General features: G+C 46.1%; 1 protein-coding gene across 3 annotated transcripts in view; it reads left to right on the top strand.

Annotated features, from left to right (window-relative positions):
• Positions 1–19,799, top strand: part of Cog2 (component of oligomeric golgi complex 2) — a 35,646-nt gene that overhangs the window by 9,655 nt on the left and 6,192 nt on the right. For 2 of the 3 annotated variants that reach the window (XM_020186827.2, XM_074056899.1), the window contains exons 6-13: positions 3,274–3,382; positions 4,200–4,379; positions 6,191–6,315; positions 9,177–9,303; positions 13,049–13,188; positions 16,398–16,459; positions 17,603–17,754; positions 19,378–19,575. In XM_020186827.2, coding sequence (XP_020042416.2) covers positions 3,274–3,382; positions 4,200–4,379; positions 6,191–6,315; positions 9,177–9,303; positions 13,049–13,188; positions 16,398–16,459; positions 17,603–17,754; positions 19,378–19,575 — 1,093 coding nt within the window. The remainder of the gene's footprint in view (positions 1–3,273; positions 3,383–4,199; positions 4,380–6,190; positions 6,316–9,176; positions 9,304–13,048; positions 13,189–16,397; positions 16,460–17,602; positions 17,755–19,377; positions 19,576–19,799) is intronic. The other variant, XM_020186828.2, reaches the window with a different exon arrangement.

The following is a 19,799-nucleotide window of genomic DNA, read 5'->3' as shown; positions in this document are numbered from 1 at the left end:
GCCACTGTTCTGGCCACCACCTTTCCGAGAGCCTGAGGCAAAGTGCTTCCTGTTGAAGGTTGGAGTTGCCTTGCCCTCAGTCTAGCAAAATATTACTGATCTTCAAGGTATGGAAATAACATTTGTCTTAGACTTTTTCAACGGGCCAAAGTCTTATTGTTGACATGTCTTTAGTCTCAAAATGTGCAACATTAGATCAAGAATAGTGCCAGACACAGTCATTTGAAATTTAGAAACAGCAATGAAAAGTCTCCCAAGCAAAGGAAGAGATGACATTTCCTTTGTTACATGGTAACTGTCTTATTACCATCCTGTTTTGAATTTAAAGTCAAGCAGGTAGAAGAGTGACTCAGGAAATAAGGGGACTAATTGTGTCCACACAGGTGGGAAACCCCTCAAGGCAGAGGAAAGAGCACAGGTTAATTCTGCTTGCCAGCTGGTGCTCCTGGCCAGGTCACTGCAGCTCTCTGCCTGAGCATTGCCATCTGCAGTGTAGGTCACTTGACATCTACTGAGGTACTGCTGGCTGGTGCTTGGTGCATCATAGACCCTCATGCTTCTGTGCTTAGGGTCTAACATGGCAACTCTTCAAGTCATGTTGACAGCCATAATACTTTTCCTTGAGTAAAATGGAATAAGCTTCTGGAAAGGCAACCAAGACCAAAGGAATGTACCTGTAGTTCAAAGTCCTGATCAGACTATGTATGAAGGCATGATGGATTTCTTAGTTTGAGAAATTAGAATTTTGGATTCGGAAGAGCCTAAGAAACAGTCTGTGTTCCCTCTCACTTTGAAATTAAAAAATGAAGATCCACAAAGGAAGTGACCCTCTTGCACTAGATCTCTCCTTTCAGGATCAGGAGGCATTGACAAATGGTCAGTTCCTGCCATCTATTTCTGCAGTCCCTGCACTTGTGCACTGCCCTTGTCAGTCAGTGTTGGTGTCTGAGAAGTCAGTGGAGTCCAGTGTGCTTTACCTCCTTGCTGCACACCACCCATTGACAGCCCCTCCCACACAAGTATTCACTGTGCACCCAACACCTGCCCCAGCCTCCTTCCATCTGGGTCCCTCTTGCCATGTTCCTTCTCTGGACTGCATTTGCCTTTCCAAGCCTTCTCTCCCAGGTGCTGTTCTCAGTGGTCCAGTCCTAACAGACACTCTGGGAAGCCTCATCCCACTTTACAGGCTTAACCGCCCTGGGGATGCTGGGTTCCTACCTCCAGGAACATCTCTAACCTCAGACTTGGTTTGGTCTGACCATGAGTCTGCCAGTGTCCTACAGGCACTCCGCACCAATCACATTGAAAACTGAGCTCAGGTGTTCTTTGCCCAGCGCTCTCTCTGGTAGAAGAGCCTCACTGTTCTGTTCCTTCCGTGTCTCAGGAAGCAGCGCCTCCATTTCTCCTGAAGCCTGGCTGGGAGTCATGGGGGAGTTGGTCTCTGCTTTTGCTGTGCCATCTTCTGTCACCTCTAGCCCCGTGTGCAGCACTTGCTGTAATGTCGTGTTGGAAGATGCTTCCTGCCTGCTCAGTGCCCAGCTCTGCAGCCGTAGCCTGGCCACATTTCACCTTTTCTTCAAGTCTCTCTGCATACATGCTGAGCCCCATCACTCCCCCAAGTCACTCTTCACCACCTCTGCACTTCTTGCCAAAACGGTTTGCGCCTGCTGTGGCTCCGACTACTGTGAGTGTTGCTGGTTTGAGCTCCAGTTTCCAGGTGGCCTTCTGTCTTCTTGAAGGCTTTCTTTCACTTTCACTTCTTCATCTTCCAAGTTCCTTTTCACATCTTCCAAATCCTGCTCGGGACAGTCAAGATGCCATGCTAAGTAGGAGACAAGCAATTATAAAGTGCTGTGGGGTTTGTGTTTGTGACATTCACTTTTCTTTGTCCCTTTCAATACCATTGAGCCCTCCTATTCTCTTTAAACTCGGTCCTGCTTAGTTCTGTAGTGAAAGGTGCAGATTATACAAGTTACCTTTTAAAAACTCCATTGCAGGACCACTTCCTCCAGGAGGTCTTCCAGATTCCTCTGCTTGAGATGTGCCATCTGCCTGGGGGGGCTGATGGCCAGGCCTTCTCTGTGGATCTGGACCCACTGATTAACTCAAATGCTTTTCCATCACATTGCACGGTCACTTGTACCAGGGGCTAAGACTTGCTCATTACACCCCATGTCAGGCAGCATCACGCATGAGGAACAGGCTTCAGCTCCCTCAGTGACTTCTGCTTCCATGCGTTTTGCTCCCGTGACATTCCGACCTGAGCACAACAGTCATTGGCTGTGTTCCTTGCTCTGAATCACCGTGGAAGGGCTTCATTTAACTCAGATCAGCAGTTTGGCTATAGAGAAGGGGAAGTCAGAGCGTGTTAGTGAATCGTAAACCTCAGGCTTGGATATGCTTAGATACTTTGTAAATGGTCAGTCTACAGGCTATTCAGGACGGAGCTGGGGACATTGGAGACAGATAACCTTCTAGACTGGCACAAGACTGGGCAGGCCAGCCATGTCTCAGCCCACCATGTGTATGTCCAGTGCTATGCACGTTTTCATCACCCTCTGCTTTCTGCAGCAGCAACACCTTCATCCTTCCCTTTTGCTGCCATACTTCCTCCTGAGTGGTGCTGGGATATCATAATGTTTTTAGGAAAAAGAGTGTGTTCGTTCCTTTGTGCAGATACACAATGGATGCCTTCTCTATGTGCCCAGAGCACGTAGACTGGCTGCTCTTTCAACTGTTGGTGACACAATTTTAGAGATATTATTTAAATTTAAAGCTATTTTGAAGGATTTTATTTATTGCTCCTGGAGGCCAATCTTATTTAAGAAGGTGATGAAAGTATCTGGCATGTTAGAAACATGAGCAGTATTCTAGAGAAGAATGAGCAGGTTGAGAAGAGGGAGAAGGTTGAGAGGTAATAACAGGAGAGGAGAGAGAGATGAGGGGGGGAAGACAAAGGAGCCTAGGAACGGAGATCTTGGGGAAGCTGGTCAAGTGAGTGGTGTGACCCCCATCAGGCCCTGTGGCTCAGTCAGTCAGTCGCCTGTTCTTCAGCACTTTCCCACCATGGCTGGAGCGGGCTGGGCACATGGCTCAGAGGGAGGCAGACTGATGGCACCCAGGCTGACACTGACCTTGTGGCAAGGCGGTTATGGAAACTGCCCTCTGGCAAAGCTAAGCCCAGTGGGTTAAAGCCACGTTGCCAGTGGCGGTGTGATGTGCTCTTGGGATGTGCACACCCCTTGGAATTAATTCTTGGGTTGTCTCACCCAGCCCACTCTTGACTGGACAGATGTTGGAGAGAATAGCCACAGAGTTTAACCAGCTGCAGTTCCATGCTGTGCAAAGCAAGGGCATGCCGCTTCTGGACAAAGTGAGACCGGTACGTGTTGTTCAGAGCTTCCCTGTCTGGGGTTTTGGAGCTTGCTAAATAACTTGGGTTTATCTGATAATGGTAGTAGTATAACTGGTATTAATTGGGGATCTGCAGGAAATCAAAAGTAGCTGTGAATTTTTTTTATCAGTCTTTCATAAGTCCCTTCATAAGTGTTACAGATTTTATGTGAAGACTCAATCACATTCTCTAAATTGTAAGAATAGCATTAGTTCCGAATTTCATGTAATTTGACATGTTATATGATACAGACAGATTATTTCCAAAGCCTTTGGACTTTAAGTCAGACATCAAAATGATACTCTTGGGGATCAGGAACCAGTGTAAAGATCAGCGAGAGATGAATCAACTTGGGTTGTAACACATTTGTGCATGGAAGCAATGCTAGGAATCTCTCTGTATAGCTATCCTTATCTCAACTAGCAAAAACACTTTGTCTTTCTTATCATGCTTATGTCTTCTCTTCAACAGAATCTTCCAGGTTCTGCCTGGAAGCAAGGGGGGTTGGGGAGGAGAGGATGGCACAGGGGGGAGCAGTGACCCAAACCATGTATGCACATGTGAATAAATGAATAAAAAAAAATTTTTTGATGATACTCTTAGCTTCAGAGGAAAGTGATTTTTTTTTCATTCTGTAATTCTGTTGAGATTCTTTGACATCAGAGATGTCTAAGAGATGTCTACTTAGAGAGTAATCATGGGGAGGAAGGGATTCAGTATAACTCCCCAGGCAGCACAGCAGTGTGTGCGCCTCTCTTGAGTGGTTAGAAACGGCTCTGATGTGGACTTGTTCCATTTCTCACAGCGCATTGCTGGTATCACAGCCGTGCTGCAGCAGTCCCTGGAGGGCCTCTTGCTGGAAGGCCTGCAAACCTCCAATGTCGACATCGTACGGCACTGCCTGCGAACCTATGCCACTATTGACAAGACTCGGGATGCAGAGGCCTTGGTTGGGCAAGTCCTGGTGAAACCGTGTGTAGACGAGGTTTGTGTTCCTCGTCTGATGGGCTTGCACAGAGCAGCTGTTGACAGCTGGCTGCCCTTTGCTGGGTGTGGGGGGCAGAGGCAGCAACAGCAGTGGTCTGCTGGGAAGCACCTGTCCCTGCAGGATCAGTGTAAGAATGGTCCTGTCACACAGTTGGTGTGCCCAGAGCTAAGTATGCTCTCAGATGTTTTGGTGATGCTATGGCTTAGATACCATCTTTTTTGGGGGGGTGAGAGTCCTGCATCAGAACATTTCAGAAGTCAGGAACAGTGGCTCATACCTGTCATTCCAGCTACTCGGGAGGCAGAGATTGGGAGGATTGTGTTTTGAGGCCATCCGTGGCAAAACGTTAGTGAGACCCCCTTGTCAATCAAGCCGGGCACGGAGTGCATCCCTATTATCCCCTCTGTGTGGGAGAGGCAAATAGAAGGATCACTGTCCAGGCTGACCCAGGCAAAAACACAAGACCCTATTTGAGAAATAATTAAAGCAAAAGGACTGGGGACTTGGCTCAAGTGGTAGGGTACCTGCCTAGCAAGTGACAGGCCCAATTTTAGCTCCATTATGTAGAAGGTAAATTATATCCCCAGTGAAGTCCCTTGAACCACTGGTCTTGTGGGTAGAAAAACAATAAGCAGATGAGCACTGCAGCATACAGGGAAGGCGTAGGTGCTGAGGGGATGGTGTGTGAGAAGGGAAGTCAGCGGACGCCCATAGGTCTTCAGGGGATGGAGGATGTTTGGCCAAGGCTTAAAACTAAGGAGGAGTTTGCTGGACCAGGAAGGTGAAGGGAAGATTCAGAGATGAGGGGCTTTCCTAGCAGTCAGCAGAGGCACACTTGGCACTGCGTTCCTCACCTGTGGGGATATGGTCAGCATACAGGAGTCAGTCTTTTCCTCCCAGAAGAGCCAGGGGATGGTTGTGCCATAAGAAGAGGCTGAGGTGCAAAAGTGCAACTTCCTCTGACTCAAACCAGTGAGTGCAAAGGTTGTACTCGCCGTGACAGTATGAAAGTCTTTTGTGTGTGTGTTGGAGGGGGGGGTCTGGGTTTTAAACTCAGGGCTTCACACTTGCAAAGCAGGTGCAAGTGAAAATTAGGGGTTATTTCAGTAATTCTTCTGGCCTTGCTAGGATTACTAAAAAGAAATAGCATTGGTTTTCTATTTGTATTTTGTTCTTTACTGCAGCTATCTCTGTGCAGGTTAAAGGGTAGATTACACTGTTACGTCTTTTTCAATTAATGTGTTTTTTATTGAACTGAGTCTAGCACACTAAGTTATAGAAGTATTTGAAACTTGGGGCATATTAAATAAATCATAGCTCCATTTAACTTTATTTAAACTTTAGTACTTATTCTGCCATACCATCTTTCAACTCCCAACCTTATGACCAAAAATAAAATAAGCAAAGTAAACATATTTTGCCCTATCATTCTATCTCGCACCCTGCACTCGTGTGAGTGATGGAGGCTGGGTACAGACATGGTTGTTGTGGTGAGCAGTGTGTGCTCTGTCTAGGCCTTTTAAAAAGGTGTTACTGTCTTTCAAGGTCAGGGGAAGCAGATGGATGTGTGACTTCCTCAGCCTCAGGCCCATCTCTGTCACCTCACCTCACTCTCCCCATGTCATAGCTGTAGCTGGACCTCAGGACCTGGCTTTGAATGTGACCTATTTTGTATTTTACAGTTTAGAAAAAATGGGGAGGAGGGTGGCCACAGGGAAGCATGTTCCGAGGCTTCATTTTATTATTTTCTCTGTAGTATAGTTTCTTCTCTTTTAAATGCTTCTTAAAAATTATATTCCTTTTCATAGGTGATCAGTGAACACTTTGTTAAGTCCCAGCCCAATGGCCTGCAGCTCATGTATAATAAGCTCTTGGAGTTTATCCCTCACCACTGCCGCCTTCTCCAGGAAGTCACAGGAGGAGCTGCATCAAGGTAACCTCAAGGCTCTCCTGGACTGTACCTTGGGTCTGGTTCCCATGAGCAGGTCACCAGGACCCTGGTTGCATTGCTCCCCCTTCCCTGCTGTGCCATGGGACAGGTGCATCATCTGTGTTCCATGCATGAGCAAACCATGTCTCTGAATCCAAAATCATCCTTTCTTCTTTGTGATGTCTTCCTAAATTGCTGTCAGAATTGTCTTCTGTCCTTTAGCCCAGTCTCATAACCTGTGAATGCTGATTCAGTTTAACTCAAGTTTTAGACCAGTTATGAGGTCATCTTCGGTCCTTGGTCAGTTTCTGTGACTTTCCAGTTCTTTGATAAATATCCCATTTCTTTAATTGTTGTCATGACCCTGGACCAGGCCAGTCATCTGTTGTCCAGAACAGTAAGCTCACCACCTGGTCCTGGCTTCAGGCTCTCACTCTCCAGCCCAGCCTTAGGAAGTTCTGAGATCCATAGACTGTGCCTTCTTCCTGAATTTTAGGTGGGGAGGACCCAGGACCACTGACACAGTAGAGCAGGCTTTTCATGATCTGGTCCTGGCAGCTCTCCAGGAGGAACTCTCCCTCGCATCCCTTGGGGCTCTGGTCACCTTTTCCCACCCCCCTGCCCTTCCAGGGTCTTTTGCCGTCCTTTCTTCCTATCGAAGCTGAGATACCACTTCCTTTAAAAGCTTGATGTTCCACACTAATGTCCTTGGAATCCAGGACACACTGCCTGTGTGTCTTCTGGGAACTGACCTCCACCTTGCAGAAGGGCCACCCCTGCATTGCCCACCCTCCCACCTCCTGACACTGTGTCTTGAAGATGGCAGCTGTCTAGTAGTGCTTGCAAAATGAAAGAATCCAGTTCCTTAAGTGATCATAAGGCAAATAAGGGCTGGGTGTGGTGGTGCACACCTATAATCCTAGCACTCAGGAGGCAAGGGCAGAAGGATTGCAAGTTTGAGGCCAGCCTGGGCCATAATAGGGAAACCTGTCTCCAAAAAGAAACAAAATAAAGCAACAGAAAAAGTCAAATAAGGTGCTTGTTTTCATGGAACAAGCAGTCTATGTGGTTCTTGTTTCTTGGGGGAATTAAAAATCTGGGCAATTAATGTTCTCTGTGACCTTTGAAGTGTCCTCTTGCCTCCTTTGTCCCATTGCAAATGAGGCCTTGCTGTGCCACTTGTGCTCAGTAGTCTTGAGGATTTAGATGGATTTGGATTTGGGTTAAAAATTTAGTAGAAGTTGTGTAAAATCAAAGAAGCCACAGTTGTAAAACAGCCAGTCATTAGATTTAACAGGGCTGGTCTTCATCCTGCAGAGCCAAGTTTCTGAGCTCTAGAAGTTCTTCATCAGTCTTAGGGTTGTGGAATTCACACAGAAGCCTTGGAATCCAAAGACTACATTGTCTTTTGCTGGGCCGCCTTCTGCTTCCAGCCCGTCGTCATGCTGACCTTCCTTGTTGCTCTGGGCTTCATGTCTTCCAGACTTGGTGTTTCACTGTCTGTTCTTTTCTCTTTCACACACTGCCTTCCGTGACTTTCCTAATTGACTACCAGCAACATTCAGAATTTGCCCTCCAAAGAAGACAGTCCGGGTCAGCTGTTCACCTTGTTGTGGGGGACTTTTGCTTTGCTGATGAGGAGGTTCTGCCATTTCTTGTTGGATGTCTCTTGTGACCTTCAGTGTGAAGTCCTCAGTTTCCTTCTCCACATGCCCTACAGTCAGCTCCCATTCTGATGGAATGTCTGGACTGCGACACCGGATTGGCTTTCTTGGAAGCAGGCCTCTCGCCTGCCTCCCTACTCTGCAGTTGGTTGGTCCTCAGCGCTCAGATGGTCAGGGAGACAGAGCCTCCTTAATGACCCATCTGTCGGGATCATTTTTGCTGAGCAGAAAAGTAGTGAAAACTTCAAACCTCAAAACAATCTTTGGCCTATTTTAATACTTATCAGAATATTAAGTCTCGATATGACAGGTTAGCTACAAAACTATCATGTTTGCTCCATTAAACTTCTTACCATATTTAAAGAAAAATATCTTAAAATAGAGTAAATTAGTCAATGTACAGCAGTCACAGTGGGCAGGCCAGTGAGATGTCATTTGCCTGGCTCTTCTCAGATCTGTGTTTAACCATGACCAGCAGACTTGCTGTGTGCTAGGTTCGGTCTTGAGTGCTTTACAAATGTTAATCCTTATTGATGGCCCTGTGAAGTTGGTACTGATGCTGTGCCCTTCTTAAAAGATGAAGAAACCAAAGCACAGAAGAGCTGGTTTGCTCAAGACCCATCATTTGAACTCGGCTTGCTAGCTCTGAAGTGCCTGCTTTTGTCTCAGTACTGAGTTAGTGAGTTAGAAATCCAACATCTAGTGGCAAAAGTGGCAAAACAAAACAAAATACATTGATCTGTTACCAGCTTTTTGGACCAGTATTTGTGATTGAGACTTTTTGTGAAATGCCACATAGAATGTTTGAACTGAAGATACCCTCAGAGCTTAATGATCGCAGCATTGTGAGCAGTGTGGTTAACTAGTGGAATTCTGCTTTAGGGCTGGAGGAGTACTTGACCTGTGACCTAAGGCTGCTTTTCCCTGGCTAGGGAGGGGGGGTAGCCTGTTGAGAGAGAAGAATTGTACTCATTTCATACAGTGGTTTTGCCTTGTCCTTGACATGTGTGTGGGAGTCAGGATCCAGGGGACACTGAGATCCAGGGGTGAAGAGAAGTTCCAGTTAGAAACAGCCAGTTGGCAAGTGTGGTCTTTTAAAGAGGTTAACTTACGTTCTCGTGGACCCAGCACAGTGCAGATGTGCTCTCTGTAAGTGGACGATTACTGCGAATTTGACCAGACATTTGCTCTTATCTTCAGTGAGAAAGCTACCATTGTCCCTGGATATGACTTCCTGGTGAATTCTGTCTGGCCAGAAATAGTGCAGGGACTAGAGGAAAAGCTGCCCTCACTCTTCAATCCTGGGGATCCTGATGCCTTTCACGAGGTAACCACTCATCTTGATTCTTAAAGATGTTCTCAGACTTTGGAAAAGTCATGTTCTCTTCTAGTCTTGATTCTGTGGTTAATAAAAAAGCAAAAATTTGAGTTGCCAAGTGAATATTTATGTTAAAATGCATTGTTTTATCTGAGTGTGGTCTGTGATAATTTCAGGAGTAAGAACATTCTCATTTTAGAATGTAAAGTACAATTTGGTATAGATACATAAATACAGTTGTGCCTGGATGCGTGTTATTTTCAACCGTCTCTAAGAAGTCCCGGGGGCCTCATAAAGTCAGTATCTTTATTGTTGTTTTCTGTGAAAAATTGAGTTTGTGCCTCTCTGCTGTGCAATTCTGTAACAGACTATAGAAACGATCTTTTTGTGTAATTTTGTGTAATCTTTTCTGTAATTTTGAAGGAAAACAGTATTAATTGAATTTTAAAATGTGTTATATAAATGTCCTTCATAGTTTAAAAAGTTAGGAAGCTCTGTTTCCTTTTTTTAAAAAGCATGTTTTGATTTACTGGATTTACATGGTTAAGATTTTAAAAACAAATTTGTGTACTGTTTCCCACTGCATTGTGTTTGGAAGGCAAGAAGTGGGGCTAAGCTTGAGGACAAGTGACTCGAACCCCTCGAGCCCCTCCTGCTGGCTCTGTTGCTCAGCCTTTCATGCCTTTCTTCCTTCCCCTTCCCTAGAGTTTGTGTTTGGTTTCCTTATGTAATAAATTAATCTTTGTCTCTTAATAGGTGTTTTTTTTTTGTAAGTCTACAGTGTTTGTAATGGCTGGTGTATTTGGGGCTTATTTTGTGCTTCCTCTCTGCCTCAGTTTTCTTCCCTCTTTCCCTTCTTCCTTTCTTTTCTTCCTCCCTTTTCCTATCTTCTTTGTATTCTGTACTTTTAGAGATTTGTTTTTCTCCTTTATTCTGTGTTTTTCCTTCTGATTTGGGCATCAACCAGGCTACCCTCAGGGGATACTATTGATTATCACTCCAAAACTAGTTGGAAGAAATTTAAAATGTGTAGTTTTTACTACACTGAAATTTATGTCTATGCAGACTTCAGCAGGTTTAGGTTGGTTCATGGTCTGGAGAACTAGGCTTGTATCCCTACCACCTGAGAAGTCCAGAAGTGGCTTTGGTGGAGCTTAAGTGCTGGCACATGGACAGTCCACAGAGTGAAAGTACAGTTGGCCTCCTGCTGGTGGCTAGGCTCAGCTCCTAGCTTTGTCTTTGGGAGCTTCTCTTGGAGCCTAACAGAGGAGGAAACGGTGTCTTAGAGTGGGGAGCGACTGTAGCATTGGTTACCAGGTGCAGCATTGAGGGGCAAGGCAGTGCTCACTGCCAGCTGCTGCCCTCAGTGGTATCAGTAGCCCTGTAAGTCTCCATGTTCTCATTTATAGGAATGTGACTTCTTCATCCACAAGAACCTGAAAAAATAAAATACCTTTGCGTAAACTGAACCAGGGATGTGAAACTGAACCAGAGACACTAAACCGAACCAGAGACGCTAAACCAAACCAGGGATGTTAAACTGAGCCAGGGATCTGAAACACCTCTACAATAAAAGTACAAAGCATTGAAGAAAGAAATTGCAGAAGACACTGGAAGACAGAAAGACCTCCCAAGTTCATGGATTGACAGAATTAGTATTGTAAAAATGACTGTACAGTGGAAAGCAGTGTTGAGATTCAATGCAATCCCTCTGAAAAGTCCAATATTATTCTTCACAGAAACATAAAAAACAATCCTAAAATTCGTATGGAATCCAAAAGACCCCAATAGTCAAAGCAGTCCTGAGCAGACAGAGCAGTGCTGGAGGTGTCACAATACCAACTTCAAATTATACTCCAGAGTCTTAGAAACAGAAACGGAACGGTACTGGCACAAAAAACATACTGATCAGTGGAGTAGAAGAGACGATCCAAAATGAAGTCAAGTAGGTGCAGCCACCTAATTGTTGACTGAGATGCCAAAACTTACATTGGAGGAAAGACAGCCTCTTTAACAAGTGGTGCTGGGAAAATAGGATAACTACATGCAGGAGACTGAAACTAGATCCCTGTCTCTTACCCTGTACAAAGTCAACTCGGAATGCATCAAAGACCTAATGTAAGACCTGAAACCTTGGAACTGCCAGAGGAAAGCATAGAGAAAAGACTTTGAGATGCAGGTTTAGATAAAGACTTTCTGAATAAGGCTGCAGAAACTCAGGAAGTACGAGCAAGAACTGACAAGTCAGCTTGTCTGTGTCACAAAACAACAGAATGAAGAGACAGCCCACAGAGTGGGAGGAAATCTTTACAGATGTTCATCCAACGGGCTAATACCCAGAATATATCAAGAACTCAGAAAAATAAACCCCAAACTAACAACCCATTCAGTCGATGGGCAAAAGAATTGAACAGACACTTTGCAAATGAAGAAATACAAATGGCCAATAAATACATGAAACAAAATAGTCAACATCTTTAGCCATCAGGGAAATGCAAAAAAAAAAAACTACACTAAGAGTCCATCTCTCCCTGATCAGAATGGTTAACTTCAAGAAAAGGCAGGCTCCACTGGCTCACACCCATAATCCTAGCTACTTTGGAGGCTAAGATTGGAAGGATTACGGCTCGAGGCCAGCCTGGGCAAATAGTTTACAAAACCCCATCTCCAAAATAACCAGAGCAAAATAGACTTAATGTGTGGCTCAAGTGGTAGATCACCTGCTGTGCAAGTATGAGGCCCTGAGTTCAAACCCCAGTTCCACCAAAAAACAACAAATGCTGATGAGGATGGGGGTTGAGGGGAGACAATGACTCATCTGCTGACAGAAATGTAAATTTGTACAGCCACTATAGAAATGAACATGGAGATTCCTCAAGAAATTAAAAATACAACTCCCATTTGGTCCAGCCTTACCATTCCAAGTATACACCCCAGAAAAGCTGAGTCAGTTTTCTCCAGAGACCTGGATACCCACATACGGCACAATTCACAATAGCCCAGTTGTAGAATCAACATAGGTGCCCATCAACAGATGAGTGGATCAGGAAAATGTTTTTATACATAATAGAGTTTTCTCAGTCATTAAGAAGAATGAAATTACATCTTTTGGTGGAAAATGAATGGAACTAGAGATTATGTTAAGTGAAATAAGCCAGGCCCACAAAAGACATTTTCTCTCATTTGTGGAAGCTAAGGGAAAACAAAACAAAAAGCCAAAGTCACGAAGGCAAAGAGGGGGACTACAGGGAAGGGAAAAGAGGGGGGACAAAAAGGAAATAGAGGGGTGAGTGTGATCAAAGTATATGTATAGACGTGCCACAGAGTACCATGATAAAACCCTTACTGTGTGCGGTTTTAATACACACCAATTTTAAAAGGATGTGATTCCTTATGTGGTCTTGAGTATTTCCTTTTAAAAGATTTCTCCTCCTGCCCTTCTGGAGAGACAGGAAACAGCCATTTAACCTACTGTCTGCTTTGATTCCAGTGGATGGTTGAGGGGTGGAACAGGAATCCTGAACTTGGGTTTCAGATGGCTTTGCCACATGACACTTTGGCAGTGTCACAGGGCTGCTTTGGGCATCACCTCATCTCCAAGTGGAGACATTGGAAGGAAGATATCCAAGGTCCGTGTTGGCTCTACAAGTGTGGCTCTTTGTTGACCACCTTTGTTTGAATGATGGTCTTCAGCACATGTTCCTGGTTCTGGTTAGCTTGCTGCTGATGAAAACTCCATGTGTTCCTGTTTTAGAAATATACCATAAGCATGGATTTTGTGAGAGGATTTGAACAACAGTGTGGGTCCCAAGCCAGTGTGAAGAGACTGCGAGCACACCCCGCCTATCATAGCTTCAGTGACAAGTGGAACTTGCCGGTGTATTTCCAGATAAGGTCAGTCATTCATCCCCACCCATCCTTCTGAGTAGGATTTGATGCAAGTTAAGAACCTTGCTCCAGTCAGCAGCTCCTTCTCTGGGATCATCACAGTCTTTTTTAGGGCAGACTTGACAGTGGGAATGGACAAGAAGCATTGTGGATGCCAAACTGGCAAAAAGATACCTGTTTTCTGCTAATGGGAGGGACCATTGGAGCTGGACTAAGCCAGAGTCCAGGCCCCGGCCTGTTCTTTCAAGGTGTGTCCTCATTCATGGCAGGGAACGTGGAAAGTAGTAGTTGGATAGCAACCCACTCCTTCCTTCTCTCTACCTCGTCGTTTGCCTCAGATGATGGATGTCCCACAGCAGTGGTTTGCGCTCGGCTGCAGTGCTTGTCCCCCAGAGAAAGCAGAAGTGGCTCCACTGTGGCATCCCAGTGTCAGCCTATGAGGAGCCTGGTTACTTCCTCTCCCTCTGGCCTTTGTGACTTTTGTTCTCTGTTTTAAAAAATGGTGGCACTTTCCTTCCAGGTCTCATGATGCTATTTGTCAGTATGCAATTCTATGGAGTGCTTGAGGAAACGGGAAAACCCTTAGCAAATGTTGTGCTGAAAAATAGATGTGAGTTTTGCAGTCTCTTGAGGAAGGTGGTAGTGAGTCCTGCCCAGAGTAGCATCACTGAAACATTTTAGATGGAGTACTCTGCGAGGTGCCACGAGCTTTTCTGTTTAAATGTCGCATTTTCATTCATTGAGGTCCATCATTTCCCCAGAGCGCAGAGGAAAGCTATAGCAAGACAATACATCAGGAAGCAGGTATCTCAATTGTAACTGCCTGACGTGATTGAGAAGTTGTGGTCATCAGCACATGATGAAGTCCCAGTGCTCTGAGGCTGTGAGGTGCTCTTGCCCACATCCTGCTTTTGCTCTTGGTTTTCAGGGTTACACAATCAGTAGGAAATTGAGGGTTTGCTCATCTGAGACACTTGGGGTCTGCATGGGAAGGATGGAGCCAGGGCAAGAAACCTCTTGAGTCATGGGCAGAATTTGAAATAGTGCAGGATCATTTTGAGGACTAAGACTGTGACAGAAAATGCTCAGAACTCTCGGGAGCAGTATGCACCTTGGGATCTGCTGTGTGCGCACATCCGATCATCCTTAGGAAAACAAGCCACCCAGCTCACTGCATCCACTCACATGAACACCCCTAAAGTCCCCTCACTGTTCCAGGATGGTGCTCTGTCTACATGTCATTGGCTCCTATGGACGTATTGGAAAGTAGATGTAGGACTCACTTTCTTATGGGAGGAAAGTTAAATGCACACATGAGCAAAGCGGCATCAAGTTGGGCCAGCCAGGAGCAGCTTAGAACCTGCCAGGGCAGCATTAGCCCTTCGGGAGCCAAGGCCAGGTTTTTAGTTTGCTGAGTTTTTTAAGTTGAACTCTTTGCAGAGCATATGTTGCATGCAGAGGAGCTCCTAACGGTGGGATCTGTGCTGCAGGGGAGCAGCCTTCACTCCCTCGCACACACCCTCCTCAGGCCTGCACATCCATGGCAGGCCCACACCTCACACTGGGTATTTCAGTGCAGAGAGAGAGCAGCACCCACTGCTGTTGTGCTGACGTTCTGAGTGCTTGTAGGCTCTTGTGGAGCTGTGCTGTTCGTGGGGGAGCATGTCTCAAGCCTCCCAGACACCCTCTTACTTAGATCCTGAGAGGAGAGTGACGTTGATGTGTGTGTGAAAACCACAGCCTGACACTGTTCACAGCTCGCCAAAGCACTCCTCATCTGTGCCCCTCCTAGGCTTTACACACAGCAGAGCTCCTGGCCCAAAGCACGGCTCTGCCAAGTGACTTAGGCCTGTCTGAGTCCACCGATACACAGCACTTCTGGATACTGGATGTCAAGGCCCCACTGCATTTGATTCTTTTGCCTTTTCATTTGTGTAGCTTCCAGAATTGTTGTAAGTGTACCTTAATATCCTGTGTCTTTTCCTAATGCTGTCCCTTGTGCTTTCCAGTGCTGCACTTCCTGCTTTAGTGCTATGTTCTAGTGGGACAGTTATGGTACCACTTCTTCCCTTTCAGCCATTTAGGTGCCTCAGTATCCTGTTTTGGATGATGCTGTACTGGCGCCCCAGGCCTCTGCACTAGGGCTCACACTCTGTTTTCTGTGGAATCTGGAAAGGTGCTGGAGGGCTGGGGTTGAGCATCAGAGCTGGTGTGTGCTCCTGTCCCAGAGCAGCTCCTCTCCTGCCTCTGACCCAGGGCCACTGCCTCCCTGCTGCTGATCTGCTTCGTGCTGCATTCACCTGCAGCTTGCCAAGATCAGCTTTTTTTTTTGTAGGCTTCGTTGCTCAGCTAGAGGCTTCCTCCTTCTGTAGAGTGAATGGGGCAGATACAGAGACCAGTAGCTACAATGTCAGGGCCAGCTAGGGCTGCTGCTTTTGTCGGAAGTGCTGTTCTTCACTCCACCTCCGAACTGCTTTTTAAAAGCATAGGTGTATCATCAAAACTCCAGTGTCACTTAGATAAATGGATCTGGAGCAGAAGTCAAATTTACTGTTAGCAAGGGAGCCAGCAGGGGGCAGGAGAGTGCACTGGTGCCAAGATAACTTGGAAACAAGCAGCCAGTGCATAATAAAATAGTAAAACAGCTGCCCTCCACAAAGGACTGAAAACATGCCCGTCTGTGGTAGTCACTGAGTAGTGAGTTCCAGGGGTCACTGACACCTCAAGAATTTTTCTCAAGCTGCAAATGCAGGTGCGGAACAAAAGCTTTCCCATTTCCTGGGACCTTTTCTTGGCTCATAGTGTTAACATACATGGGTGAGAGACACACATCGCTGTTTGGCCTTGAAGTGATCACAGGGTCACAATGGGGTGGGACTCACAGGGCGACCTCTTATGAGCCTGTGCGACAGCATTTTTGCTTGAGAAACGTGGGGCTTTTTTGTTTCTTGGTGGTACTAGGTTTGAACTCAGGACCTCACACTTGCTAGGCAGGTACTCTACTGCTGGAGCCACTCCGCCAGCCCAAGGTAGTTTAGTTTTTGCTCAGTTTAAAAAAAAAAAAAATCCGGGAGAATAGGTATCCAGAGGCTGGCTGGGCATACCTGAGGATGTTGTCAGGCAAGCAGGCAGTCCTGTCACTTGGGCAGAGAGGGGTGGGCAGGAAAAGGGGCTGGCAGGGTGGTCAACACTGACCTGTGTCCTTCTTTGCTCAGGTTTCGAGAAGTGGCGGGATCCTTAGAGGCAGCGCTCGCGGACGGGCTGGCAGATGCTCCAGGTAACCTCCTTAGAGTGAAAACAAGCAGCAGATTTGTCCCTAGTGGGTTAGCTGAGCTGTCCCAAGAGTGCTCTCACCTTTTCATGCCATACAGTAAGTTGAGCCGTGTAGTTTAACACACACACACACACACACCACCCTCGGCAATGCTGGAGGTCAAATCCAAGCCTCTGCACATACTAGGCAAGTGCTCTACCACTGAGCTACATCAGCAGCCAACTTCCTTTTTCATGAGGCAAAAAAAACTGATCTTTTGATTCATTGAGTTCCTTGCTGTACAAAGATGATAAAAAGGACACGTTACAAAGTAGGAAGCAGACTTTCTTGGCTGTCCTGCATATAACATGGTGAAGGCTGAAGACTTGCTGTGCTGTCAGCTCAGGTGATTGCTACAATTCACTTCCTCCTCGCCTGAGCACAGGCTCAGTGTAGGGCTTGGATGTCGGATGCTTCTGCCCCTCCCTGAGAGTGAACCAGCTGGTCCTGTTTTGTTCTGGGGCCCAGTCCTGGGACTCTGGTGGGTGACAGTCATAGGTGCAGACTTAAAGCACATGTGCATGCCCCGACAGCTTTACTCATGTTTATATTGTGTCATACTTGTTCTTGGTGACAGCTGAGATCCAATGTGGCTGTTTCTACATCACACAGCCTCTAGGTTCCTCACTTCAGTGTCTGCTCTCTCTGAAGCAGCTAAGTACAGGGCAATCCAAGCCTCCCTGTTTAGCCTCAGAATTAGTCTCCATCTGTCTTTGCTGAAGCTGGTCATGTGTAGTTGATTTCCTCTCTGTAAGTACCGTCTTGAGGTAGAAGAGGAGACAGGAGATAAATGAAACCGGACAAGTTCAAAATGGAAATTCAAATCCTTGCAAGTGTTGATTTGGTGTCAAATACCCATTGAAAGATATTTTGGGTGCTGTGTGTTTCCTGCTTACCCACATGCCTGGGGGAAGGGCATCAGTAAGTCACAGGATGCATTGCTGGGTTAAAGACCTAATAAACATCCACATGTCCTTGAGACTGAACTGGCAGCTCTGCTGACCACAGCGTTCTTCAGAATCCCCGTTCTTTTACTCAGTGCACTAAAGTCTAGCATTAGATACCCGTGATTGACTAAAGCTCCCTAAGGCCATGGTTTTTCTGCAGCTGGAAGTCCGTATTGCCTTTCGGCTTCTCACAGAACATGGAGCAGCCTGAGGAAGTGCTGGTCCAACGAGATGTTTCTGCCAGTGCTGGCTCATCGCCTGTGGAGGCTCACACTGCAGATTTTGGCGCGATTCTCTGTGTTTGTCAGCGAGGTAAGAGCTGGCTGACGGCTTACCACTAACCAATACAGGTAGGAACTAAAGCCGTCTTTAGCTAAATGTCCAGGGGACATGAGGCACTGATTCCCAGGAAGCCGAGGGCCAACTTCTCAGGGTCCTGCCAGCTTGGGTGAGCCTCGTAGGCTCTGTATTTTGTTTCTGGAAAGCCCCACCCTCACAAATCCATTTTTCCTTCCCAAAACCAGAATCTTTAAGGTGCCTCTAAAATAAAACAGGTGTTCATTTTAATGAAAACTATTAGAACTCAAAATATATGCATTTTAATACTTAGCAGTTCTAAAAAATCTCATTGAAATAAAAAGGTAGTTACCCTTTCCTTTTAGGGTCTCCTTTTCTCTTTGCAGACAGCCAGGTGTATTAAATACCCATACAGTCTCATCACTGTTAATACACACAAGGAGCCCAAGGCTCATACTGACCAGGTCCTTGCAGTCTCAAGTCTGCAGAGCCACCCCCCACAGCCCGAGTGACACACCACATAAACCGGTCATCATAGCGCAAGGAGTGTTAAAAAAAAAAAAAAAAAAAAAACGGAAAGAAGGCAAAGGACAGCCTGCAGAGGATGCAGACAGGAGCACAGCTCTGCTGTCTAGAGCAGAGTGGAGCCAGGTGAGGCCATGCTGCCTCTAATCCTGGGGCTGAGGACTTTAAGCTCCATGGTTCTCGAAGTCTTCATCTGTAAAGTGGGAAAACGAGTTCACACGGCGCTGCTTGGAGGATGTATTTGTGGACTGAAGCTCCCAGCAGACAGGACAGTTCTGGGACCAGGCCTGAACCCCCTAGATCAGCAGTCTTGCTAGACAGTGTTCTTCCCTTTATCTTTAGTAAGTTACTTTGCCTGGAATGTTCTCTTTCGCATTTTTTCCTCTCAGTGCTCATCCGCTACTTTTTGGTCTTTCTCTTTAACAGTCTGTCATGTGAAAACACTGTTCTTGTGTTAGTGGAAGTAGAGTGAGGTTTAGATTTAATTTTTTTAACTAAATATAACTATCAATTTATTAAGTAAATTTGATAAGTTATTTACACAGTGGAGTTAATTTTTTTAAATCTGATGTTCCAGAAAGTAATTTTACTGTGGCTTAAGAACTTACCATTTGTTGTGTTTTCGGTTTTTTGATTTCTTTTTTTTTTTTTTTTCAGTATTGGGGTTTGAGCAAAGGGCCTCACGTGTGCTAGGTAGACACTCTACCACTTGAGCTACTCCATCAGCACTTTTTTTCTTGAGTATTTTTGATACACTGTCTCGTGAGCTATTTACCTGGGTTGGCTTAGAACCGTGATCCTCCTCATCTCTGCCTCCTGAGTAGCTAGGATTACAGGTGTGAGCCACCAGCACCCAGATTCCAGTATCGTTTCTTGCTTGTTTACTTTAACATCATTACTAAGTTCTCAGCTCAGGAAGCACCTGCAGTCACACTTGTCATTGCTCCTCTTGTCGTCATACCACCTTGAAAGATGGACATGCCGTCCTTCCATTAGTTCATTTTTGCCGCAGCCTCTGCACAGCTGGCATTTGTGGGAATTTACTGACTCACAGCTGTGTAAGTGCTGTATGTCTTTGGTATAAAAGCTTCAATCACTGAATTTCCTCCACAGCTTTCTCTCAGGCCCATTTCTAACGAAAGTGCCAAGGAGATGAAAAAGCCTTTGGTGTCTGGCAGCAAAGACCCTTCTGCAATCCAAGGAAATAGTGAGGACCAAGGAAGTGGTCTTCCAGAAACAAAACCAGTGGCCTCCATTTCCAGCACTCAGCTCGTATACGTGGTTGCAGACCTGGATAGGCTTCAGGAGCAGGTAAGCCTGCGCGTGTTTTCAAAGAAAGCAGCGTGTGCTGAAGGCTGACATCATTTGGCCTCTCAGGCCTCAGAACTGTGGAAGAGAGAACGTGGTGCACCCTTCCTGCTCGCTGTTTTCCCAGCACCTCCAGAGCCCCAGTGTTGCCCTGCCACCCCTGCTTCCTCCTCTCAGGAGTGGCCCACTTGGAGCACAGTGCTGCTCCCCATTTTCTGTTTTCCCCA

This window comes from Castor canadensis, chromosome 15 (genome assembly GCF_047511655.1).
Source record: "Castor canadensis chromosome 15, mCasCan1.hap1v2, whole genome shotgun sequence".
NCBI lineage: Eukaryota > Metazoa > Chordata > Mammalia > Rodentia > Castoridae > Castor > Castor canadensis.
Note: the sequence above shows the minus strand (reverse complement) of the source record. Positions and strands in the feature narration are given on the sequence as shown.